This window comes from Octopus bimaculoides, chromosome 4 (genome assembly GCF_046866305.1).
Source record: "Octopus bimaculoides isolate indiv1 chromosome 4, ASM4686630v1, whole genome shotgun sequence".
In the NCBI taxonomy this organism is placed as follows: domain Eukaryota; kingdom Metazoa; phylum Mollusca; class Cephalopoda; order Octopoda; family Octopodidae; genus Octopus; species Octopus bimaculoides.
The window spans coordinates 134,325,851-134,351,480 of record NC_142931.1 but is presented as its reverse complement, the minus strand read 5'-3'; the positions used below and the strand labels follow the sequence as shown (position 1 = coordinate 134,351,480).

At 35.5% G+C, this 25,630-nt stretch overlaps 1 protein-coding gene across 1 annotated transcript in view; it reads left to right on the top strand.

Annotated features, from left to right (window-relative positions):
- LOC106878873 (calcineurin subunit B type 1) overlaps positions 1 to 25,630 on the top strand; it is a 44,084-nt gene that overhangs the window by 4,012 nt on the left and 14,442 nt on the right. Inside the window, exon 2 of the mRNA XM_014928218.3 lies at positions 13,428 to 13,467. Within this exon, the coding sequence (XP_014783704.1) occupies positions 13,428 to 13,467 (40 nt within the window). The remainder of the gene's footprint in view (positions 1 to 13,427; positions 13,468 to 25,630) is intronic.

Here is a 25,630-nt window from a genome sequence, read left to right as displayed (position 1 = left end):
ACATCATTCCAGATTAAATTCAAACCAGGAACCTTTTTTAAATGACACTTGATGCTAAATAAAAACTAAACTAATTCATATCTGATGTAGATATAAATCTTGTAAGTATACACTGTAAAAAGTAAGGTTGGGGATCTTCCTCAATCAATGTTGACATGCTTCGGCATGCACAGACCTGAGTAATTTTTTGAAGGAGACTGGCAATTGCCCTTCCCCATGATACCAATGTTTATCAAAGAGGAAGGCCACCAGCTTGGCATCAGTGCCATTGTAAATGTTATCAAAGCACAAAGAGATGGAAAAGACATTCCAAGGCATCTTGTTCAAACCTCTGATAATTCTGCCAACCCACTGCTTTGGATTAATACTTTTTTTTACTGACGACTAAAAGAATGACAGGCAAAGTTTAACTCAGAATGTAGAGAATGGGAGTGAATACTATGAGACATTTTATTCTATACTCTAATGGCTCTGTCAATTTGCCCTTTTGTCTCAGACAATGAATTTCTGAATGCCGCAATTGAAATTATCAGTGCAAAGTTGAGTGCAGCAAGTACATTGAAGCCCTGTTCAACATTTTATTCTATTCTCTAATGGCTCTGTCAATTTGCCCTTTTGTCTCAGACAATGAATTTCTGAATGCCACAATTGAAATTATCAGTGCAAAGTTGAGTGCAGCAAGTACATTGAGGCCCTGTTCAACTCTTTATACTTAACTGGCGAAATGAAGTAATTTCATAAGGTAACAGAATGACTAATCTTAAGAGATAGCTGATTAAAGGTTTACAGAAGTGTGGTGGAGTTGTTACCAACTTTATTGCAGTTAAACCTTGAAACAAATTTCAAGTGAAACAGCTATACTGATTGTGTAAGTCTGAATGATGGGAGTTGTGCTGAGTTGAAAGCATGGATTTAAAATATTCATAGTTAAATCTTCTGATCAATGTGTTAAACTACCAAATCATGAGTTGTGAGTTCAAATTTGTTGTAGATATCATTTTGTATCTTTGGCAAAAAATACTTAATGATGTGCTATGTCAGTTTACCTGAACTGGAGATTAGATGGTGGCTTTTTATAAGTAAGTTACATGCAATAGACTAGCATTTTACTTATGACATTTGTTTCATATCAATTTAACATAAGAGATTTAAAGTTTCTATGATCTTGGATGGTTTTAGAATAAAGAATTCATTGTAAGAATACACATCCGACTGACTAGTTATATTGACACTTTAAAAACTAAGTACATTTGCCTAACAATGCAAATCTTGCAAGACCACTAAGCAGACAGCAAAAAAATGCCTTTGTTCATTGCATAACCTTCATTCTTTCTTGGCTCCCAAACTGCAACCAATCTTTCTGGTCACTTGTCCAAAGAATCTCCACCAACTGTGTGGAATCTTGTCTTTCTTCACTTCTCAACAATGATGGCTCCAGAAGTACTCCCATTGGGGAATGTATCCACCTGTACTGCTCATTTTACATCCAACATATACACTGCAACTTGGAAAGTCTTTTCCATCTCTATCTCCCTCTACACCACCTGACTACTCACCTGCATATTCATTTGCTATATGAGAAAACACCTGCACTTGTTTTAAACCAACAAGGCCACCAGCCCTTACAATGTCCCTTCCATTATATTCACACCTTGCACTCCTAAGTTTGCCTTCAATATTCACTGAACTCTTCTTTGGAAACCTACAGTGTATACTATTCCTCAGAAAGGCCTCCTATTCACTCTAACCCTGCCCAACTATCATCATATTCACTCACTTCTAGTACCTCTGAGGTAATGGAGACAGCCATTAACAATGAGGTTCTCCAACTTGAATCTCTGTTCTCACCACTAGTGTGGATTCTGTAGATCCATGTCCACAGGAGACCAACTTTTTTTTACATCACCTACTAGTGGGCTCTTATCTTTAGAGAAATTTAGTGGAAACAGTGTTGTTGCTCTAGACGTCAGCAAAGCTTTCAACCATGTCTGCTGTGCAAACCTCCTATTGAAACATTCTGCCTATAGACTCCTTCCATCTCTTATCTCTAGGATCCTATCAGATTGCACCACCTTGGTGTATGTTGACAGAGCTATTTTTGTGCCACTCTCAGTCAATCCTTATGTGACTTTGATTTTACCCCCACCCCCACTCTCTTCAGTCTATCATCAGTTGCTGTTACATCCAACAATATTCATTCTTATACAGATAATACAAATATTCATTCCTCCCTAACCTTCCCCCACTGTGCATCATCCACGTACAACTTAGCTGTCATATGCCAAAGCTACACTAATTTCATGAAGAGATCAATATGTATTCTCCAGTGAAGCCATGCCAATCTCTTTCAGCAGTAAAAGACTCGAGCATTACTCATATGTAGAAAACACCATCGCACTACACCCCTACTTAAATACAAGAAGCACTGAACTAGAGCACCCACAATCACTTCAAATGTTAGGCCTTGCTATCACTGGGGATCTCTCCTTGTGAAAGCACACCTTCAACATAACTAGGACTGCATCCTAAAGGCTAGCCCTTCTCTTATAAAATACTTCTATGCATTGCCCTGACTACAGGTATTATAAAATTCTTTGTTGTATCCTGGCTATCAAACTAAAACTTTCAGATATCTCAAAGCTTTATGTTTAAATTCTATTAGTTGTGATAAATGAAAATGTGAAACTCGGTGTAGCAATGGCAGAGAGTTTCAAATAAATTAATATACTCAGCTCAGCTATGTTTTGAGTACATTTTCTATTTCTAAATTGAAAGGTATGCATGCACTCACAAATACAAAACATTTTCTACACTTGCATGCGTAGGATGTTTCTTATTTTCAAATCAGTTGTTTTCACAACTAGATACCCTCCTTAGTGCTAACCACTCAAATACAAGGTAAGAATGGATCCTGTTCTTTGTGTTAGGTACCTTGCTTAGGAACGCATCACAGTGACTGTTGTAAGATCTGTGGTCAAAAGTACAGCATTTAATCTCATAGCTAGTGTATGCCTAAAGAAGAAATAGGAGAAGGAGGGTGTATTTACACTGGTACTGTATATGTACAACTAATAAGGATCTAAGTTTGATTTGTGTGTATAGCTGTCACCTCTCCTGATGTTCTATGATGTGCCTATCTATGCCTGCATTTATAACTATTTTGCCACACAAAGCTACAAGGATGGCTGAATAATTAAGAAGTTTGCTTTGCAACCATGTGGTTTTGGGGTTTGGTCTTACTGTACTCTACTTTAGGCATATGTCTTCTATAGACCCAGGTCAGCCAAAGCCGTGTGAGTAGATTTGGTAGACAGAAACGTTAGCACGCGGGGCGAAATGCTTAGTGGTATTTCATCTGTCTTTACGTTCTGAGTTCAAATTCCGCCAAGGTCAACTTTGCCTTTCATCCTTTTGTGATTGATAAATTAAGTACCAGTTACGCACTGGAGTCGATGTAATTGACTTAATCCCTTTGTCTGTCCTTGTTTGTTTGTTTGTCCCCTCTGTATATAGCCCCTTGTGGGCAATAAAGAAATAAGAAACTGAAAGAAACCTATTGTGTATCTGTGTCCTGCATCCCTCTCCAGGTGGACATTCATAATCTTGTAGGCTCATGGGAGCTGGTCCCATATAAAAAGCTCCTGTGCCAGTGCCACATAAATGCACCTGTGCTGATGCTGCATAAAAGCATCCAGTCCACTCTGTAAAGTGGTTGGTGTTAGGAAAAGCATCCAGCCATATAAACTATGCCCAAAACAGACAGCAGAGCTTGTTGCAGTCTTCTTTCTGACTCACCAGTTCCTGTCAAAACAGATGTGAAATGATGATGATGGTGAGACAGTTGTGTTAAATAAGGATGATGAATCCAACTCGTGTAGCATGGAACATGGATGTTAAATGATGAGATATATATATATATCTTTTACTTGTTTCAGTCATTTGACTGCAGCCATACTGGAATACTGCCTTAAAGGGTTTTTTAGTTAAAGAACTCAACCCTAGGACTTATGCTTTGTAAGCCTAGTACTTATTCTATTGGTCTCTTTTGTTGAACTGCTAAGTCATGGGGATGTAAACACCAGTTGTCAAGCAATGGTGGGTGGGACAAACATAGACACAAAGACATACACACACACACACACACACACACACATAAATATATATGTATATATATTTATATATATGACAGGTTTCTTTCAGTTTCCATCTACCAAATCTGCTCACAAGGCTTTGGTCAGCCTGAGACTATAAAAGAAGACACTTGCCCAAGGTGCCACACAGTAGGACTGAACCCGGAACCAAGTGGTTGAGAAACAAGCTTCTTACCACACAGCCATGCCTGTGCCTATATATATCATCATTATTATTATCGTTTAATATCATGTGTTTGTGTCTCCTTATTTTGACATCACATGCTAATTATGAAGAAACATCGTTATACAAGCAGTGTTGCTTACATGCAATCCTCCCTGAAAACATGTTCGGCTAGTGTGCCATTTGTGTTTGAAGAACTAGGAGGAATATTCTTTTCTGCTCGAGGCACAAGGTCTGAAATTTTGGGGGAGGGGGAGGCAGTCGATTAGATTGACCCCAGTATGCAACTGGTACTTAGTTTATCAACCCTGAAAGGATAAAAGGCAAAGTCAACCTTGGCAGAATTTGAACTCAGAATGTAAAGGCAGATGAAATACAGCTAAACATTTCACCCAGCGTGCTAACGTTTCTGCCAGCTCGCCGCCTGAACTAGGAGGAATATCACCTTGGAAACAACTAAAGGTTGATGGCAGAAAGAGCATTCGACCATGAAATCCTCAACAAATTTCTCCTGACTCTAGCAAACATGCAAAAGTGAACATTAAAACAACTATGATGATGATGATTACTTAAATATGCTTCAGGTCTGGAGCAGGAATGAGGAATGTGTTCTCTGAGGCACTTAAGTGCAGCACTTCTGAACAAGTCTGAATTTTGCATTAAAAAATACATTTTGTTGATTATTTAGTATATTTCAATGTTCTTAATTCCTTAAGGTGCCAGTTTACATTTTTATTTTTTACTCTAAGTTTTTCAGTATATTTAATTAAAATTTTCTTTAATGCAGTTTTTAGATTACATTAATTCAATCTGGTTTTCATATATTGAAAGCTTCCCCACTCCCGATCTTGGGAGAACTAACAAATATTGCAAAGAGGGTCCAGTCTTCAGCAACATAACTATATTTCTATATCATCTTCATCATTTTATGTCTGTTTTCCATGCTGGCATTGACTGTTTGACAGGAGCCAGCAAGTTAGAGGATCATAGCAAACTCTATTCTCTGCTTTGGCATGGTTTCTACAACTGGACACACTTCTTAACACCAGCCATTTTACAGAGTGTACTGGGTGCTTTTTATGTGACTCCAGCATCAGTGAGGTCAACAAGTAACTTGCAAGACTAGTGTTAGTATTGAGAATGGTAGCTTTGTGCCAGGTAATGAGAGCTTAAAGTATGATAGGACAGAAATGGGTGTCTTGTTGTAGAGATTTCTGGTTACCCCAGTTGAAAAAAAGCAAGAGAAGAGATATGTGTGTGTGTGTGTGGTGTATGGTGAAAAAAAGCAAGAGAAGAGGTGTGTGTGTGTGCATTGGTGCCACATAAAAAAACACCCATGCCAGTGGCATGTAAAAAGCACCCAACTCTGTTCAGTGTTGACATTAGGAAGGGAATCCAGCTGTAGAAACCATGCTAAAACAGACAGTTGGAGTCTGGCCAGCTCCATGTCAAACAGTCCAACTCATGCCAGCATGGAAAATGAATGTTAAACAATGATGATGAGATATATATATATACATGCAGTAATCCCTCAACTATCGCGGGTGTTAGGTTCCAAAAACTCCCCGCAAAATAGAAACAGTACTGTACTGTATTTTTTTTTTTATTACTTTTATAATTTGTATGTATTTATTTTATTATAAACGCAAAACAACACCACAGAGGAATCAACATAAGCTTAAATAATAAACTGCAATTTGGTGAGAGATTACTGTGTATGTGTGTGCACATATATATATATATATATATATATATATATATATATATATATAAAACTCAATTTGTCTTTTGTGAAACCTGTCAAAATCAACTGACTTTTCATTGTCAGACATACTATCAACAGATTGTAAACCCTATTGGCCTGTATCAGCACTACCACCTACAGTAGAAGTACCATGATCTATATTAGGAATATGCTTTCATTAGGAGAGGTTCCCTGAGATCCAGCTCTTCTGCCGGTCACGTCCACTGGAGAAATTGTACTTAACCCTTTAGTATTTAAACCGGCCATATCCAGCACAAATATTCTACCAATTTTATGTTCAAACTGACCAGATCTGGCCTCATACACCTATCCTACAATGTCATTCTAAAAATATACAAGCACACCATTGAAATCTTGAAGCTACAACATAATGTGTGACTAATTCAAAGCAATGTGAATAAATACGCATTACTTTTCACAAAGAAATCTGAATGCTAAAGAGTTAAAGCTGACAGCAGCAGCTACTAATTAATAGTGTTGTCCCTGTTTACTGTTGAATTGTGTTTCCGTTCTACAACATCTATATATATATATATATATATATATATATATATATCATTCTACAATATCTGCAGTTCAAGTCAAAGAAACAACGTAGTGCCAATAACCTATGAGGCAGTACCTTCTTGGCTGGTTGTCTGGTACTCTACAGACATACTTATTGGCCAGTATATAAATTAGTTTATTTTGCTTGAAATATAACTAAACCATAAATATGTTTACATTTGTAAACTTGAACAGATGTGTAAGGAAAAATAGTTACTGGACTCTCACTCTTTGCTCATTTTTCTCAAATCTTGTGCACTTTATATCTGCAGCAATATTCTGCTTAACAAAGCGTAAACTTACCCATATTTCTGTTCTATTTATTTGAATATTTATATTAATTGCTGGTATGTGTATTTCTTAGCTGCTAATTAAGCTGTTTGTTGTTGTCATGGTACTGTGTGTGTGTGTGTGTGCGTGTGCGTGTGCGTGTGCGTGCGCGTGTGTCAAGTCAGCTCTGATAAAAAAAAACAAACTATGACCCAAGCATACCAGTTGGAACCATCCTATCCTATACTATCTGTTTGTCTCTTCCTCTCTTCCCTTTTCTAATTGTAGTGTATCTAGGACCACATTATTCAATGAGTTCTTTAAGATAATAAGACAGTCATGGGCAACTGGTGGCCTACGGAACTTTCTGCATGGCATGCGCAACGAAAAATTACCTTGAGTATTTTAGTATACAGCTCATCAAATGAGCTGTGTCTTATGCAGTCTGCTTTTTGAAAAAGGTTGCCCATGCCTGAAGAAGAGCTGGCTGTTTTTTCTAGTATATTGTGCAACTATGTAGAGAATCTTTCGTTGGCTCAGGATTTAACTGCTGTAAGATACAGTGGTAAGACTACTGTTGTGAACAGAGGCAATGATTGTTATTTAGGTCCCGGGTCAGCTCTGATCAAACAACCCTAGATACTCCTAGATAGTACTCAACCAAATTATTAGGTGAGACCAGTAACCCACAGATCCATTGTTCCAGATATACAATGCCTCCATCTCGCTGGCGATCTTACTACACATTCTGATATGTAGTAATTGATTGTATACAGTACATTGTTGCAGTTTTTAACATGTCCAGTCTATTTCTGTATGTGACTCTCTTCCCAGTCCAGTCTATTTTTGTATGTCTACAGAATCTAGTGGTGTACATCACAGCACAGTGCTTAGTGATGATGAAGCTTTTGACAATGTGTGTATTTGTTTTTTTTTTTTATGTTTGTCCAGGCTGAGTGGGAGATGTACTGTTTTTAGGACAGCATTTTAATTATGTTCAGAGGTGTTGTTAAATGCCTTCCATAAACCGAAACACATCTACATGTGCAAGGACCATGGAGGTTGGGATTTCCTACAGCAACAAATTTTTCTCCTCCCTTTTTCCATCTTTTACTTGTTTCAGTCATTAGACACTGGACATACTGGGGGGGGGACCACCTTAAAAAAATTTTAGTTGAATGAATTGACCCCAGTACTAATCTGTTTTTGTGAAGCCTGGTATTTATTCTATTGCTCTTTTTGCCAAACTGCTAAGTTACAGGGACATAAACACACCAACACCAGTTATCAAGTGGTGGTGGGTGGGGACAAACACGTGTGTGTATATATGTAATGGGCTTCTTTCATTTTCCATCTACCAAATCCACTCACAAGGCTTTGGTTATCCTGAGGCAATAGCAGAAGACAGTTGCCCAAGATGCCATGCAGTGGGACTGAACCCGGAACCATGTGGTCGGAAAGCTAGCTTCTTACCACACAGCCATGCCGACCCTAGTTTTGTTGTTGTTTTTTTTTTAATATTTATATTTTAGTATTTTTATTGCTTTGTGTATACAATCTATGGGTGTAGTGTGTGCAACATGGTACTTCTGTTGTGTGTAGTTTTAGTGCTATTGTTATTCTGGGCAGTAGTGGTACTGCAGTTGTGAGAGGTAGGGCTGATATGGGATGTGGCGATTGCTGAATCAGTTATAAATAGTACTGTCTAACCCATTCAATACATGAAAATAAAAAAATTCACTCCTAAACCATTTTGTTAAATAATTAATTTCTTGTTCATGTTATGAAGAATTATATTGATTTATTGTAGAACATGCTATAGTGTGTGTATGTGTGTGTTTTACTCCATTACCATTATTGATATATATGTTGGCCACAACCTCATCATACTGGCTAAAAAGATGCTATCCTTTCTCTTACAATCAGCTTTTAGTTGGTATTTTTAAAATAGAGAGGGTGGTAGAATGGAAGAATTAGCAGAATACAGGACTAAGAAAAATACATCACAGTATTTAACTTCATGGCTTCACCTTTTACATCCCCATGATTGTTAAATTAGGTACCAGTAATTTAGTAGGATTGATTTCTTACGAATTTGTGGCCTCTGTCAATGTCAGGTTTTTATTTTTTATAGTTGAAGGTCTTGGCTTCAATCTCATTGCATGGCACCTTGAGCAAGTCTCTTCTACTCTAGTCTCAGGCCAACTAAAGTCTTGTGAGTGGATTTGGCAAATAGAGATCTGTCATATATATAATACATTAACCTGCCACATGGAACATCAGTGTTCACCTCCACATACACGCACACACGTGTGTGCATGTGTTTGTGTTTTACCCTTGTCATGACATTATGTGAGGATTGTAAATGAGCATTGCAATCATACAAGTGATGGTGTTTGTTTCCAGTCTTCCATGGAAAACATCTCTGACTATGGGGAAATATAAGAAGTTTCAAAGAATCATCTGTAAACTATTGATACTGGTAACAATGTTAGTGTCAGATTTAAAACTTCTACAACAGTTAAGTCCTGGTATGGTCGACTTCACAATTTATTTTTCTTATGTTTTTTTTTTTAATTATTTTATTTATCTATTGCTATTAGTAGAGCTCCCTTCTAATTTTTTGTGATACTTAGTATAAAATTATAGTGCTTTCAACTAATGCTTTTCTGTCTAATTTTATTACATGTACTTTATACTTTTCTACTCTAGGCACAAGGCCCGAAATTTTGGGGGAGGGGGCCAGTCAATTAGATCGACCTCAGTGCAAAGCTGGTACTTAATTTATCAACCCCCCCAAAAGAATGAAAGGCAAAGTCAACCTCGGCGGAATTTGAACTCTGAACGTAAAAACAGGCAAAATACCACTAAGCATTTTGCCCGGTGTGCTAGCGTTTCTGCCAGCTCACCACCTTATTTCATATGCCTTATTATAAGGAGTTGTGATGGCTCTTGTAAATGTATGGTCAATAAACAATCAAGTGTTGTATTTGCTTATTCGATGCAACAGTCTGAGTTATGAAGTTAACTACTTTTCATGTTTACATTGAGAACTATGCATAGTTCATTGGTTGACTGAAGTACATTCTCTAGTTTATTAGTTTACTAGCTGACCACGTGCTGTCACTAATGATGGCTAATTGTAGTGTTTTATATATAAATAAGGTACAAAATAAGGTTCTTAATAATCATACATACAAACATTCACACACTTCCCTTGTACACGCAAACACATACACACATATACTCACACTTGTAACACTTTTTTTTCCACCTCTTCCTTTCTCTCACTCCCTCTCAGTCAGGGCTATTACTCTCACTACTTCTCCTTCACTGAATTACTATTTTCTCTCCTCCATGCCCTGGCGTGATTCTGGACACACACACACACACACACACACACACACACACACACACACACACCTACACTACACTACACTACACTCATTATTATATTAGTTTATGGTATTGTATTGAAGATTTTCAGTCTGGCGTTGTAATATATTCAAACTATAAGTTTGTGCTTAACTGTGATAATGTTACATTCTGTTTTACACAGTTTTGATGACATAACTGTTCTGTAACCAGAGTGTATTTGGTTTTTATAGTATACAGTGTGTGTGGTTTGTTTATTTTTATGCGAGTTGCATCTGTTGTATCAACATGGATGAATTTATTCCTGTATTATTCTCTGGCCTAGTTCACTAATCTGTTGGGATACTTGCTATTAATTGTTTGTTTTACACTCAAGATTTCTTTATTTAAAGTTTCTTTAGCAGACAAAAATTTAAAAGCTTGTCTAAAAGATTTGATTATAAATATTTTGTATCTATGGGGGCACAATCACTGTGCTTTTATAACACGTGAGCATTTGTTTGTTGGGGTTTAGTGTGTATGTAGTGAGGTGTTCTTTACATAAACACCAGAGTGAAAAGCCTTATGTTTATAAAGTGAAGTTGATAAATTTTATACAGTATCTGAAAAGTTGAAAGTATGTACATTGTGAAAGCATATGGATTGAAAGAGAATTCAGTAGTTAGCATGTCGTATATCATGTAGTGTTTACATATGTATGTATACTGATTCTTGATGGGGGTCCTGAAAAATTCCTAGCTTTATGTGTATCACGGAAGGCTTGGTTGGAGGCCCAATGTTTCAAGTACTTTTACAGGGCTTAGAAAAACTGAAGAGTTTGAATCTGAGAGGGTGAATATTTTGAATAAAATCATAATTAACTGATACTCCAGTATTTTCTTTTACTCAGAGCCAGGAACTTTTCAGCACCCCGTTGTATATAGTTTCATTGAAGTAATTAAAGGTTATAAAGGAAATGAAGTTTTATTTTGTTCATTAGATTTTTGTTGGTGCTGTTTATTTTATTTAAGTTAAGTGTGATGATTGCACTAAATTTGTTGCTGAATTTAGTTAGGTTCATTTGTATTCCAAATTCGAATTCTATAAAAGTTGTCTCTACTTATCATTTTTCTAAGAAAGATAATAATTGTTACATACTGAATTTAATTCACTTGACTACACCATTCCACTAACTGTCATCATCTTGTTCCTCTGTGAGAAATCATTTAATAAGATGAAGATTATAATCTCTGAAAGTTAGTCAAAATATAAGGACACAGATCGTGTCGTATAGCCAGCTGGAGATGATGTCTCCTGGGGCTAAATTACAGCAACATTCGTCCTAAACCAGAACTGCCATGTTATGTTGGCAAACAATCTTTACTCCGAAGTACTGTCGCTGAATATCACTCGTTGTGAGATTTACAAATAGTAATTTTCTAATTAGTCAAAGTTGCCTAAAATATGATCCTATGGTTTATATTTTTTTTCTAATAATAATTAGTTTCCCATAATTTATGATATTTCCAGCTGCTATTCTCTGAATGCATGCCAAAATAACGATTTTATTTTTTATACAGGCTTTAAAATTCAGATTTTTGGAAGCCATGACCTCAAAATATTATCATTGTAACAATTACAATCAGAAATAGCAAACACATTGAGGCACCTGTTTATCAAGAGCATTCAGCCATACAACAGTGTTCACAGCTATTTGGATATGAAATAACAATGGAAGAAGCTTGGTGATTGATTAATATGAGACTCAAGACTCCTGCTCAAAATTGTGAAATGGACATTGCAGTGTGTCTTTACTGTGCTGGTTTCAGCCTAGCTAGAAAATGGCTATTAAGCCCTTCTCACACTAGATTTGGTAGGGCTTATGATAAGCATCCAGTTGTTTCCAATAAAGACAACAGAGAGATGTTTATATTTGCAGACCCATCTAAACCTTACATTAGAAATATAGATATAAAATGATTTAGAAGAAAATTGGTGTTATATTCTTATATTGGTAAATAATTAGTAGTGTTAAAATAATAACAAAATCTGAATTATCTGGCACTTTTCAATCTTTTTTAATGATTGAAAAAAATGTTAGTAATTTGGAACAAGAATATAAATTTATTCAATCAATTAATAATTGTTTCCTGTATTTATATGATCAACACTAGCAGGAGCTTTTATGAGATCATATGGCCTGTTGGAAATATCCAAATACACTCTAAGTGATTAGTGTTAGTAAGGGTATCCAGCTGTGGAAACCATGTAGAGGGTTTGTTGGACACAGTGTGAGACGCCTGCTGTTATCGTTAGGCCTAACTCATCGTAAGGTAAATACCACCATGAGTGATATCCAAGGAGAAGGCTAGCCACTGGATTTCATTAAAAAGAGATGATGAGCGATGGCTAGAGAAATATTGAGCTTTATTTAATAACCAGTTGATCTAGCAAGCGGGGCCTCATATCAGTGAGGAGGGGCCGGTGCACATTGATGCCATCGAGAAGCAGGCCCTGAAACGGCACGCATACTCTCCTGATGACCCCATACACTTGCTGGCTTCTAGTATGCAGAGTTCTCGACTGGTAGCACTTGCATGTGCGAGTTGTTTGCAAGACATCTAGCTGTAGAAACCATGCCAAAAATGAGATATATGTGCATGGTCCTCAAATTCACCTGGTAGAGCAAGTAATTTTGAATAAGAACTAATTCAGACCATGAGAATCCATACTAGCATGGAAAGCTGATATATAATGATTATAATGATGAATAATTGGGTAAAATTTAGTTACTTTTTAAATCTGGAAGCCTAAAACAGGCAGAGAAGGTCAGCTTATTTTCATGTAGCATTCAAACTAGTCATATCCGGCCTAAATATTCTACCTGTTTTTCATCTTTAAACCGGCCACTTCTGGCCTCTCACACCTACTCTACAATGTCGTTCTAAAAGTAAACAATCACATCATCGAAATACAGAAGCGACAAGATAATACATGGCTAATTCAAAACAATGTGAATAAATAAGCATTACACTTGACTGAGCAATCTGGATATGAAAAGATTACGGAACAAAATAACAGAAAATCTTTGAATGAGACTGACTGAAAGTTATATTCCAATATTTTTTCGTTTTTCTCTCTTTCAAATCTCTGATCAATTTTCTCTGTCTCATTTTAGGGTAATGAAAACTCACTGCCAATGGAGCTTTGCTCCAACTGTAAGTATATCTTTTACTTATTCTCAATGTTTGCTGTTTCTCCTTTAGATTTACTAATTTGTAAAACTTCTTAATGGCTTGTTGTGTTCATGAAATAGTTGTCATATCACTTTGAAAAATGGTTTTGAATTTTTAACTTTCCTGTGAGATGGGATTTCTTCTCACCTGCCCTTTTTTTTTTTTTTTTTTTTTTCCTGCCATAATCTAAGCTTCTGAGTAAAATCTCAATGGTACAGTGATGAAGAAGTTGGAATATTTCATTTTTCCTCAAATATTTTCAGAAAAATGTATGATAAAAATAACAATGAAATATGCCAAACAGTAATCTCTGAAAATAGTAATCTCTGAAAATAGTAATCTCTGAAAATAGTAATCTCTGCAGTTTATCAGAAAATTCTGTCTTCAAGTATAGTAACTGGTTTCCTGATTTCTTTGGAAATCATCAGTTGTTTTTAAAAAGCTTTTGATAATACTATCCTTTTTCATTAGCTCGTGGAAAAAATTTTAATAAGCATTTGCTAACAAAATATTTGTTGGTTAAAAAATACCATTATTACTTTCAGCACTGAGCTGTTCTGGTGGCACCATTTTACAGTTTATTTGGTTGTCTTTTTACAGAGTCAAATAAACAGTGCCAGTGATAAGTCAACCACCTGTAATTTCATCTATGAGGATAGAACTCAGTTGATTTAGTGACATTTGTGATGAAAATTTTAAAGGATCTAATTGAAATTTTAAAAATTGTGAATGGATTATTAGATGTGCATTCTACACTATTGAAAATATAGAAACTTGATAGAAATAAGTGATGGCTTGTGTTTTTATACTTACTTAAGCTACTTTTTACTCCCTTTAATGGAGCACAAGCCATTGACAACTTTTCTCCAGTGTTCTCAACGCTGGGCTTTTTTTTGCTTCTCTCCATTGGATTCCTGCTTTTTTTTGACCTTGCAGCTTTTTGGATTTTGCTACACCATGTTATATGTTTTCCTGAGGGATGGTTTTCCTCTCCCTAGTGTTATTAGTTTCGAATTTTTATTATCACTTCTGTAACTTTGCTTTTTCCTAGGTAGGGGTCTTGTCCCTATGCAAAATCATTTTTACCTCTGGCAAGAGGTGGTCCATCTTAGTCTGGCCTCCCCTTTGACCTGTCCAACATGGGAGGCCTACAAGATGCTTGCACTTTAATGGCATAGCTCTCCAGGTCATTGACACAAGCCACTTCACCACAACAAGGACTAATCATTCTAGTGGGATGGCTTATATTGGCAAAAACTAATCAATAGCATATGTAGAATAAAATATAAAAACCATTTTAAAGATTCGTGAAAAGCTAAAAGGAACAAAGATTGAAATGAAGGAAGACTTACCTACCACATAATTATATTTGATTTCATAAGACCATCCCAAAGATGATAAGCTTGACCTAGTATTTGAAGTGTTGGACTCAAAAACATGGTTGTGGATTCTTGCATCAGATGATACATATCTCTTTCATCACAGTATTCATCTCCTATTTCTCCACTTTACTCAGTTGAAATGAATATCAGCTGGTGCTGCTCTCCCTCCAACTGTCACATCCTGGATGTTCCATTAGTCAAGTGTATGAGGAATGAGTAGGTGTGTATTCTATGTCTGAATGCAATTACAATTAGTGAAAGCATGGTACATTGGTACCAATTCATATTTTATTCCAAATAATAACTGTAGTTTTTAGTTAACCTCAACAGCTTCAAAAAAATGTAATAGGAATGCTATTAATTCAATTTATTGGTTAATAAATGGATGTTAATTGGTTAAGCTAAGAATAAAAGATGCATGAAAAATGTAATTGGCAAAAATTCATAGTTTTGAATATAGTTTCAAACTATTCACTTTTTGCTACATTTGGAAGGAAACTATTAACTCTATAATGTTTGCTTTATCTGTATGCAGGAACAAATAATTAGTAGGTCTAAAGGCATGATTGTAAAAGTTACAACAATTGCCAGATAAAATACCTGTTTGTATGCAATATTGTTGTTCAAATGTAAAAGATCCTTGGAGTTCATCCAAATTTTCAGTTTTGTCATTTTCTTTATATAATTCAAATCTGAAACATCAAGAATTGTTGACAAGTGTTATAGGGTTAAACATTATTTTAAAGAATTAAGTTTGAAACTCATCTGGTTTACTTTACTAATTGCAATGCTCCAGAGAAAGGTTTACATGTTTTGAGTGCAAACCCGTTTGGAGAGATGAACAAAAATAAGAAAACTTACTTGAAAATAGATTTTGAAGATGAAGACAGGAAACCTTAAATGTATATGTCTTATTACAAAATGCCAGATAAACTATTCCTTATGAGCTTAATATTTTTAATTGATCCTTTTAACTCTTTTGCTACCAACTGTTTGAGACATTCTTCTGGGCTGTTTTTGTCTTAAAACAAAACTGTTTATCTTAGAGTATTCTTCATAATTTTATAGAAGAACCTTTTATGTTCCAAACACCAGGTTAAAATAGAAATAAATGAAAAAGTTTTACTATATACGACCATATTCTTGATTCTTTTCAAATTCATAGAAACACACACTGTGTTTTACTAGAAATATGGTTATGAAAGAGTTAAACATATTATACCCCATTTTTTAGTAAGATTCTTGTTTACTCACACCATCAACAAGATTTTTTTTTTTTTCTTTTTGCCATGAACAAGTGTAGCTTATCATTGGTGGTGATGGTAGTGAGGTTACAAAGAAGTGACACTGCATTGTAATTATGTATATTTATTTATATATATATATATAAAGAAATGACTGGAAAATCATGCCATAATAGCAAAGATTAGCTATATGACTATAAACTGCATTGAACAAAAGCAATATACATTGCATTTTCCATTAAGAAATGGTTATGTTTTCTGCCCTCCACTGTGTTTCCAGTTCTTTTCAGTCTTCTTCTCTTTTGTCTTGTATAGTTTTAATGTGAAGCTTTCCTTTCCTCCTTGTCTGATGTTGGCATGGGTTATATAGGTGTGTACAGTAGCATTTTTCCCTATCATCATCGCTATTGTGTTAGGTAGGTGCCAGCAGCAACACTTCATAAATATGCTGGTCATTTTTGTTGTTAGCATGTCATCTGGGCTGCCCAAGTATCTTTCTTAGAACAATGCTGTTGCCATAGGTTACTCACAAAGAATTGGTCATAGGAAAATGTTTATGGCAGACATCTGCTGGTATCGTAGTGTTCATACACCAGACATCAGAGCAACTGAAGAACACTTCAGCACAATAAGATGTTCTTTAAATATTAGTTTTCCAACAAGGGTTAGGGAGAAGGAAAAAGACAGAGAATATGGTTGAATAATTTAATGTTGTTGTTTGTTTTTAATTAAATCTGAGTAGTGGCAACATCATATCAACAACAATTTAACATCTGCCATAAAAATTTTTAATTATTTCTCTCTTGTATAATAATAATAATATAACAATAATAATAATAATGATAATGATAATTATGATAATAATAATGATTCTTTCTAAAATATGTACAAAGCCTGAAATTTTAGGGGAGGATTTCGTTGTGTACATTGACTTCAGAGCTTAACTGATACTTATTTTATTAACCCCATAAGGATAAAAGGCAAAGTCAGCCTTAGTGGAATTTGAACTCTGACATCTAGCCAGAAGAAATGCTGCTAAGCATTTTGTCTGGCATGTGCTCACAGTTCTGCCACCTCACCACCTTAATAATAATAATAATAATAATAATAATGATGATGATAGTAATAGTAATAATAATAATAATAATGATGGTTTCAAATTTTGCCACAAGGGAGGCAATTTGGGTGAGGGGAGGGGATGAGTATATTGTGAGGAGAAGTGAGTTTCAATGCTTTGGGCAGGGCCCTTCTTTGAAAAGAGCAAAGGGTACTAATTCTGCTGTTTAAATACTCTTTGGCAGTTTTAATATGCAAAGTTTATGTAAGAGTTCTGTGACATTTGTTTGGTATATAGAGATATTGTACAGTGAACTTTGGTTCGTGGAAATTCTAGTGAAGAACAGCAGAGAGCTGCTTCATACAGCAGAATGCAGGATTTGGAATCTTCAAACTGTCAAACTTTGTACCCCATTGTTCAAATGTTTCATGCAGCTGATTGGCAATATTTATTCAACAACCACTCACCAACCAGCGTATTGCATCTTCTGCTACTTCAATGGCTTTTACTTACCTAGCTTAGCAAGCTGTGAACCACATTTGCTAAAATCCATTTAATGCATCTATCTGTGCATATCTTGTCATACACCCACTAAACCTCACCATAAACATTAAAACAGTCCTTCTTCCCTATAACTGCCCCATCCCCCAGTGTTCCTCTCTCTCTCTCTCTTTCTCTCTCTCTTTCTCTCTCTCTCTTCTCTCTCTCTCTCTCTCTCTCTCTCTCTCTCTCTCTCGCTCTCTCTCTCGCTCTCTCTCTCGCTCTCTCTCTCTCTCTCTCTCTCTCTCTCTCTCTCTCTCTCTCTCTCTCTCTCTCTCTCTCTCTCTCATATATTTAAGTCTGAGCATCAGCCATATCAAATTTACCAGGCTAGGAGGATCTGCAAAAGTCAAGTTCTTCCTCAGACTGAATAATAGGTGAAATAAAGTTGGCTTAGACTTCCATTCTCTGCATCATCACTTTAATGTCCATTTTCCATGCTGGCATGGGTTGGACAGCTCTGGCAAGCGAGAGAATTGAATTGACCTCCTTTGGCATGGTTTTTACAACTGAATGCCCTTCCTAATGCCAACCCCTTTACAGAGTGTACTGGTGCTTTTTATGCAGCACTAGCACTAGTGAGGTTACCAAGTAACTTGCAAGACAAGACCCCTCAACTGAGGTGGGAGAGTAGCATTGAAGGAAGTGTGTCTCAATGCCAAGTGATGAGAGGTTAAGGTATATTTGAGGGGTAGGAACAGGTGTCTTGCTGTAGGAGTGGTACATGGTTATGATAATCACAACAAACTTTGCATACAGCTATTAGCAATGCAGAAAGTTATGAGAGACAAAGCCTACAGACATCTGCTTGCTTCAAGGAAAGAAGAAATAGTTTTAGACAGTTTTATATATAAGTTACTACAAATAAGAATAGATAACCTGCTCATAGATTATCAAACGAAACGATTCTCAAAGGAGATACATCATCATATATTTATATGATGATGTATCTCCTTTGAGAATCAGTTGTGGTGTACATGCAGTTTTTAATCTCATTTCTATTACAAGATAAGCATAGTATCCATCTACCTCTCGCCTCCCGTACTCTCAGGAACTAATTTACCCACCCATTTTCTTATGATTTGTAAATTAAGTATAACCAGTATATCAGAATCTATTTAGTTAATTATACCCTGCTCCTTTAGAAAACTGATTTCTTACTTTAGCACAAAGTGCATTTGTAAAGTAGATGAAATCAATCTCCACAGGTCAATAAATATATTGCTAATATTACCAATACAAAAGGCAGCTAGCTGATAGAATCATTAGCATGCCAGGCAAAATGCTTAGCAGCATTCATCTGTCTTTACATTCTTAGTTCAAGTTCTGTTGAGGTCAACTTTGCCTTTCAGGGTTGATAAAACAAGTATTAGCTGAGTGCTGAGGTTGGTGTAATTCACTTGTAATTCACCCTCCAAAATTTCTGGCCATGTGCCAATACATATTTTATCAATCACAGAGAAATAAAAGTCAGTGCGCTTTCGTGGTGTTTGAACTCAGTATAGTGAGACAACTAAACACCATAGCACATTTAGTCTGATACTTTACTGTTTCTGCTATTCCACCATCTTTTCTGACAGAATATTGACCTCTTTATATCAAGTAGAGAGATCAATACTATGCTTATCTTGTAATAGAAATGAGATTAAAAACTGCATGTACACCACAATTGATTCTCAAAGGAGATACATCGTCATATATTTACTATTCTTGTTTGTAGTAATTTATATATAAAACTGTCTAAAACTATTTCTTCTTTCTCTGAAGCAAGCAGATGTCTGTAGGCTATGTCTCTCATAGCTCACTGCATTGCTATAGCTATATGCAAAGTTTGTGATTATCATAATTCAAATATCTTCCAAGCCCCAAAAGGCTTTTAGGATAGGAAACCAGTCAACTGCAGATTAAAATTCCCAGCTGATTTGGTATCTATTCTTGACAATTAATTAAACTGAAACAATGTAGAACTAAAAGTTCTACACAGAAATGATAAAACGCCTGCAGCAGATTTCATTTGACAATCTATGAACAGGTTATCTATTACATTATCTACTTGGTTATTTCACTCAGTCATCACAGAGTTAGAGACTTTCAGAATATTAGATCACAAGCTGTGGTTGCCTTTCTTTGTATTATATTTTCCCTATTTTACTTCCATAATTGAGATGCTTTTTTTATTGTTGTTGTTGAGTTGTTTTTCCAGTTGGATACCCTTCATGCTATTAACCACTTCAACTGTAAAGTAGGAGTAGTCTGTATTTAAGTTTACTTATATTATTTTTAGGCTGGGTAACCTAGAACTAGTAATATTATAATGAGTAGAAAACTCACTAGTATTAATAATTCCTATCAAGAAAGATAAGCAGGACAACTCAGAAGCCTAAACTTTTATTATACTATACTATATTAGCCCCACTTAACTATGAATTCTTCATGCAATAGTATCCATGGGAAATTTTCTTGTGTCATTTACTTCAAATTTCCTAATCAGTGAATGTATTCCACTCAATTGTTATCCCCTGTCATTTGCAAATCTGGCAAGTACAAGCAAGACTATGCTTCACTGAAGATGTCTAATAAGACTGAAACCCATTCATATTTGTTGCAGTATTTACCAGAAATTAGATTTAATCCCTACTGCATACGCTCATCCAATTTTCACTGTTTGACCTTTCGATTGGTCTCCCTTGCCTTTCATAGCAAGAATTGTTATTAATGCTAATGATTCTTTGTTTTCATTTGACTTTATTGAGGTGGAGGTCTCTACAGTAGATTAGCTCCCATTTAACTATGTTCTCTGTGCAAAAGGCATACCTGAGAAAATTTCCAGTCATTAAAATGAACAGAATTGTACATCTTGATTTGGAAATTCAAATAGTTAGAGTAAGACCTTAGCTTCTAATGATGTGATCAATTGTGCAGCACCTAAACCTCAGAGCCACTGTATCTCCAGCTACTGTAATTTCATTTTCAAAGTTTAACCCTATCAGCATTGATCATGGGGAGATAACTAGTGTGTATACCTGAGCTCCATGTCTAGAATACACAGAAGCCCATCTCTCAAATATAAAGAGATAAACTGAAAATTACTAAACAGAAACTTAAAATTGAAGGTATTACCTGGAATTGGCAATCAATGAATCTAATACCAGTATTTCATCCCCACTACATTGATACAGAAACTTAACATAGTCTTGTGGCTTGGCAAATCCTGTCAAACTGTCCAACCTATATCAGCATGGAAATGGACATTAAATGATGATGATTATAGCTATCATCTGTTGACTGAGAACTAAACTCTTTGAGTCACATTTTGACTATTTACACTCAAAATCTTTTATCTTCAACTGACTTCAAATCATCTTCTGGACAGATTTGATTGAATTCCTATTATTCTGCATTGGATTCCTCTCAAATTTGCCATACCTCATAAGCTTTGTCTTGTCTCCCTACAAATATTCAGGTGCACTGAACTTCATGGTAAAAATATCGGAATAACTACTCAGAATATCTCTTAAAATAATATTTTCTGCAAGTAGGCATTTACAAATAGCATGTGTAATCAGGGATGTTAATGTAGTAAGTTGCTGGAAGAATTAAGTTAATCTTTTAGATATTTTGCCCAAATGGGTAGTAAGAAGTTTGAATTTCAGTGATGTTCTCCACATCATTTCAGTGACCATTCTCCCCACTCCCACTAGATTATAGAACTGGGTTCATATAGTAACTTCTTCATAAGCACTGCCTTACTTTTTTATTGTAGCATCAGTTCATGATGGTTAGAAGTTTGAGAATTGCAAGAAGAGTTTCTAGACCCAAAACTTGTGAGGAGCATGGCTAAAACTAAAGTATTTATTAGTGAGTGATATTAGAAAGAACAACAGTAAGAGATGAGACATGGCTATTAAAGCAAAGCTTAAAATGTTAGACATTGCTGAAGAAGTGATTCAATAGATAGCCTCATGGAAATATATTGTTGTGTTAATAGGTTCATCTAAAGTTTGCATGGAAAGCTTTGAGTGTTGATCTGTTACTAACCTTGACTATGAATATCATTTGAATACACAAGTTCTTTTACTGTTTAAATTTGAGTCCATTTTGTTTTCCACATTAGCTGACATAGATGTGCAAATGTCTGCAATATTTCAATATTGAAATATCATTAAATGGAGACTTGTACTAATCTCATTCTGTTTTAATTTCCAGTAAGATTACTGTGGTGATGGAAAAGAAGCAGCAAGAATTCTGAAACAGAATACAATTCTCATCAAAAGTTAATTTCATTTAAAAAAAACGTTATACAGAATAAATTTATCTTGCCTTAGAATACAAATTTAATTCATATATTATATGCTGATGATGATGATGCTTGTGATAATAATAATATGTAGCAAGCTGAATTATCAGGCTATATCTCAGCTTCTCTGTTTAATGTATCACTTGTATGACTTCTATTGATTTTCACAGAAACACTTCCTCATGAAGGTAAATTGGCGCCATTGTTCTTATCCTCTTTCAGAATTGATTCAGCTTCTGTTTAGCTGCCATCATCATCTTAGCTCAACAATTGCATAGTATTGCTAGCATCTCTTGCAGCATTCATACTGCATTAACCAACTTATTACTCAATACAAATATCTATATGGAATTTCCTCTATTTGTTGCTTTATTGTTATTTTGATCGTTCCTTCCATTTTGTACATATGTTATACACATGAACACACAATATAGAATCAACATAAAAATGGAATCTGTCCAACATGGCATGATGCAATTAGCAATAAATATGTTGGATGCTATGAAAGAAATACTTTAATCTATAAAATTGTTAATGGATAAATTTCAGTTGTGTTGCCTGTGTTGGGCTTACTCTCAGTCGGTATGAAAATACATATAAGTTAATTTGAGAGAAAAATTCATATCTTTATGTCGTGTATATTTGTTTGTGTGTGTGTGTCATCAAGCCAAATGAAATCGTTGTTGTGGTTGTTGTCACTGTCATGTAAATAGCACTTATGGAATCATAGTCATGACCATCGCTGGCACCCATGCCAGTGGCACATAAAAAAAAGCATGCATTACACTCTGAGTGATTGGCATTAGGAAGGGCATCCAGCCATAGAAACCATGCCAAATCAGAGTGGAGACTGGCGCAGCATACCAGTTCCAGTCAATCCATCTAACTCATGCCTTCATAGAAAGCGGATGTCAAATGATGATATATATATATATATATATATAAAATTATCATTTAAAGTGTGCCTTCTTCACACACGTGTGTATGTGTGTGTGAAGGCACAGGGCCTTGTGGTTAGGATGCTGCAATCACAAATGCTAGATCATGGGTTTGACTTCTGGACCAAATGGTGCACTGTGGCCAGTGATAATCTTGTTAATATCATTATTGGTGTGTGTGTGTGTGTGTGTGTGTGTGTGTGTGTGTGTGTGTGTGTGGGAGAATGCAGTCACATAGGCAACCAGGGAATCTCGACTTCTGTCATCAATACTGCACTTACTGTGTGCCTTCACAAGTTAAGAACTACAAAAGTGTTAGTATTTGATTGTCACATATGTGCATGATACTCTCTAACCACCACAATGGTAACCCCCTGATAGCCAAGACCTTTGTTCTGCATTTCAGTACAAGATAATGGTGCAATAAGGCTTAACAGTAGCATGGAGGTGAGCTGCACATCTTCCAGTATCACAATTTTTGCTCTGAAGAAGGTGATCCAGAGGACTGGTACCATCTCCCAACTATGAGAGGCGACCAAAGCTTGATTTTTTTTTTTTTCTTTGAAATTTATTGTCTCAGTCTTTATCTACCTGCATTCATCCACAAGGTAGTAGAACTGAGCAGATGAGTCACCTAACCACGGCTAATGAAACTTGTGCACCTACCTGACAAATTCTGACAAAGAACTAGGGACAATCACTTCCAAAGTGATTTTACAGGGTGTTCATTCACTTCCTAAGTATTCATATGTCCCTGCACACTTTACTACAGTCATTGAATCTTATGCTGGCTTCAGCTATTCTTTTGGCTGAGTTTTGTTTTTGCCCTATTGGGTGTTTCTAGCACCAAACTAGTCTGGTGGGTGAGCCGGTTAAACTGATGACCCAGTCATGTAACAGGTTGTACTGGATTATATGATATCAGTAACACAGAAAATGACCTGACTCACTGTTTGATACTTTTGCTGATTGACATTCACCAAACTTTGCCACTCCTTTCACTTTATTTATATATATATATATATATATATATATATATATATATATATACACACACACATATACACACATATATATAATATATATATACACATATGTACACACACACATATACACACATATATATAATATATATACACATATATATACACATACATATATATATACACACATACATATATATACACACACATATATATACACACACACATATATATACACACACATATATATATATATATATATACACATATATAATATATACATGTATATACACACACACACATATATATATATATATATATATATATACACACACACATATATATACACATATAATATATATACACATATATACACACATATATGATATATATACATGTATATATATATATACACAAACACACACATATATATATACACACATATAATATATATACACATATATATACACACATATATGATATATATACATGTATATATATATATACACAAACACACACATATATATATACACACATATAATATATATACATGTATATATACACACACACAGACATATATAATATACACACACACGCACACATATATATGCTTTCTGTTAGATATTTACAAAAACACACTTAAATTTGTTTCTTGTGTCTTTAGTTAGGTGGGTTTGTCAACAGAAGGCAAGATATTTAGGTTAAACAAATCACTGCTTAAGTTACCTGTATGTTGTAACACTAGCATTGTGATAATACCTAAGTTTTTACCTTCATGAAGATGATGCAACCAGCATTTCTCTCACAGGGAACTGTCCACTAAAAGCTGTTTCGTTTGAACTTATTCAATTGCTAATGAAGTATTTTAGATGTTGGTCAGTGTTTTTAATCAGTAAAACTTCTTTTAATTTTGATCACATGTCAGGCATGAAGACATTTGAGAAAATGTAACTAACATGGTGTTTGGCAGATGTTTGACTAGTTTAATTTCTGGTGGGTGTGTGAGTGTGATTATACCCTTAATTAAGTATCGTATGTCTGAGAGGTCTTTCAGTGAGAAAATTCTCTTTAATAGTCAGAAGAAAGGCATGCACCTATGGCTTTTTCAGACTGGTTGGGTGTGGTAGGTAGCAGCACATTAATACACTCACTGGAGAATAAGTTTAAATGCTTAGGTACTGTCCATGAAATTTTGGCTACTTTTTCTGATGAGTTGTAGTGCACCTGAGCACTAAAATAAGTTCATTTTTATTTTATTGTATTATTCCACTGTAGGTGTAGGCATGGCTGTGTGGTAAGAAGCTTGCTTCCCAACCACATGGTTCTGGGTTCAGTCCAACTGCATGGAACCTTGAACAAGCATCTTCTATTATAGTCTTGGGCTGACAAAAGCCTTGTGAGTGGATTTGGTAGATAGAAACTGAAAGAAGCCCATTGTGTGTGTGTGTGTGTGTGTGTGTGTGTGTGTGTGTGTGTGTGTGTGTGTGTGTGTGTGTGTGTGTGTGTGTGTGTGTGTGTGTGTGTGTGTGTGTGTGTGTGTGTGTGTTTGTCTCCCACCACTGCTATACAACTGGTATTGTTGTTTACATGCCAGTGAATTAGTGGTCTGGCAAAAGAGACTGATAGAATCGGTACCAGGCTTAAAAAAATAAGTGCTGAGGTTGATTCATTTGACTAAGAATTCAAAGGTGGTGCCCCAGCATG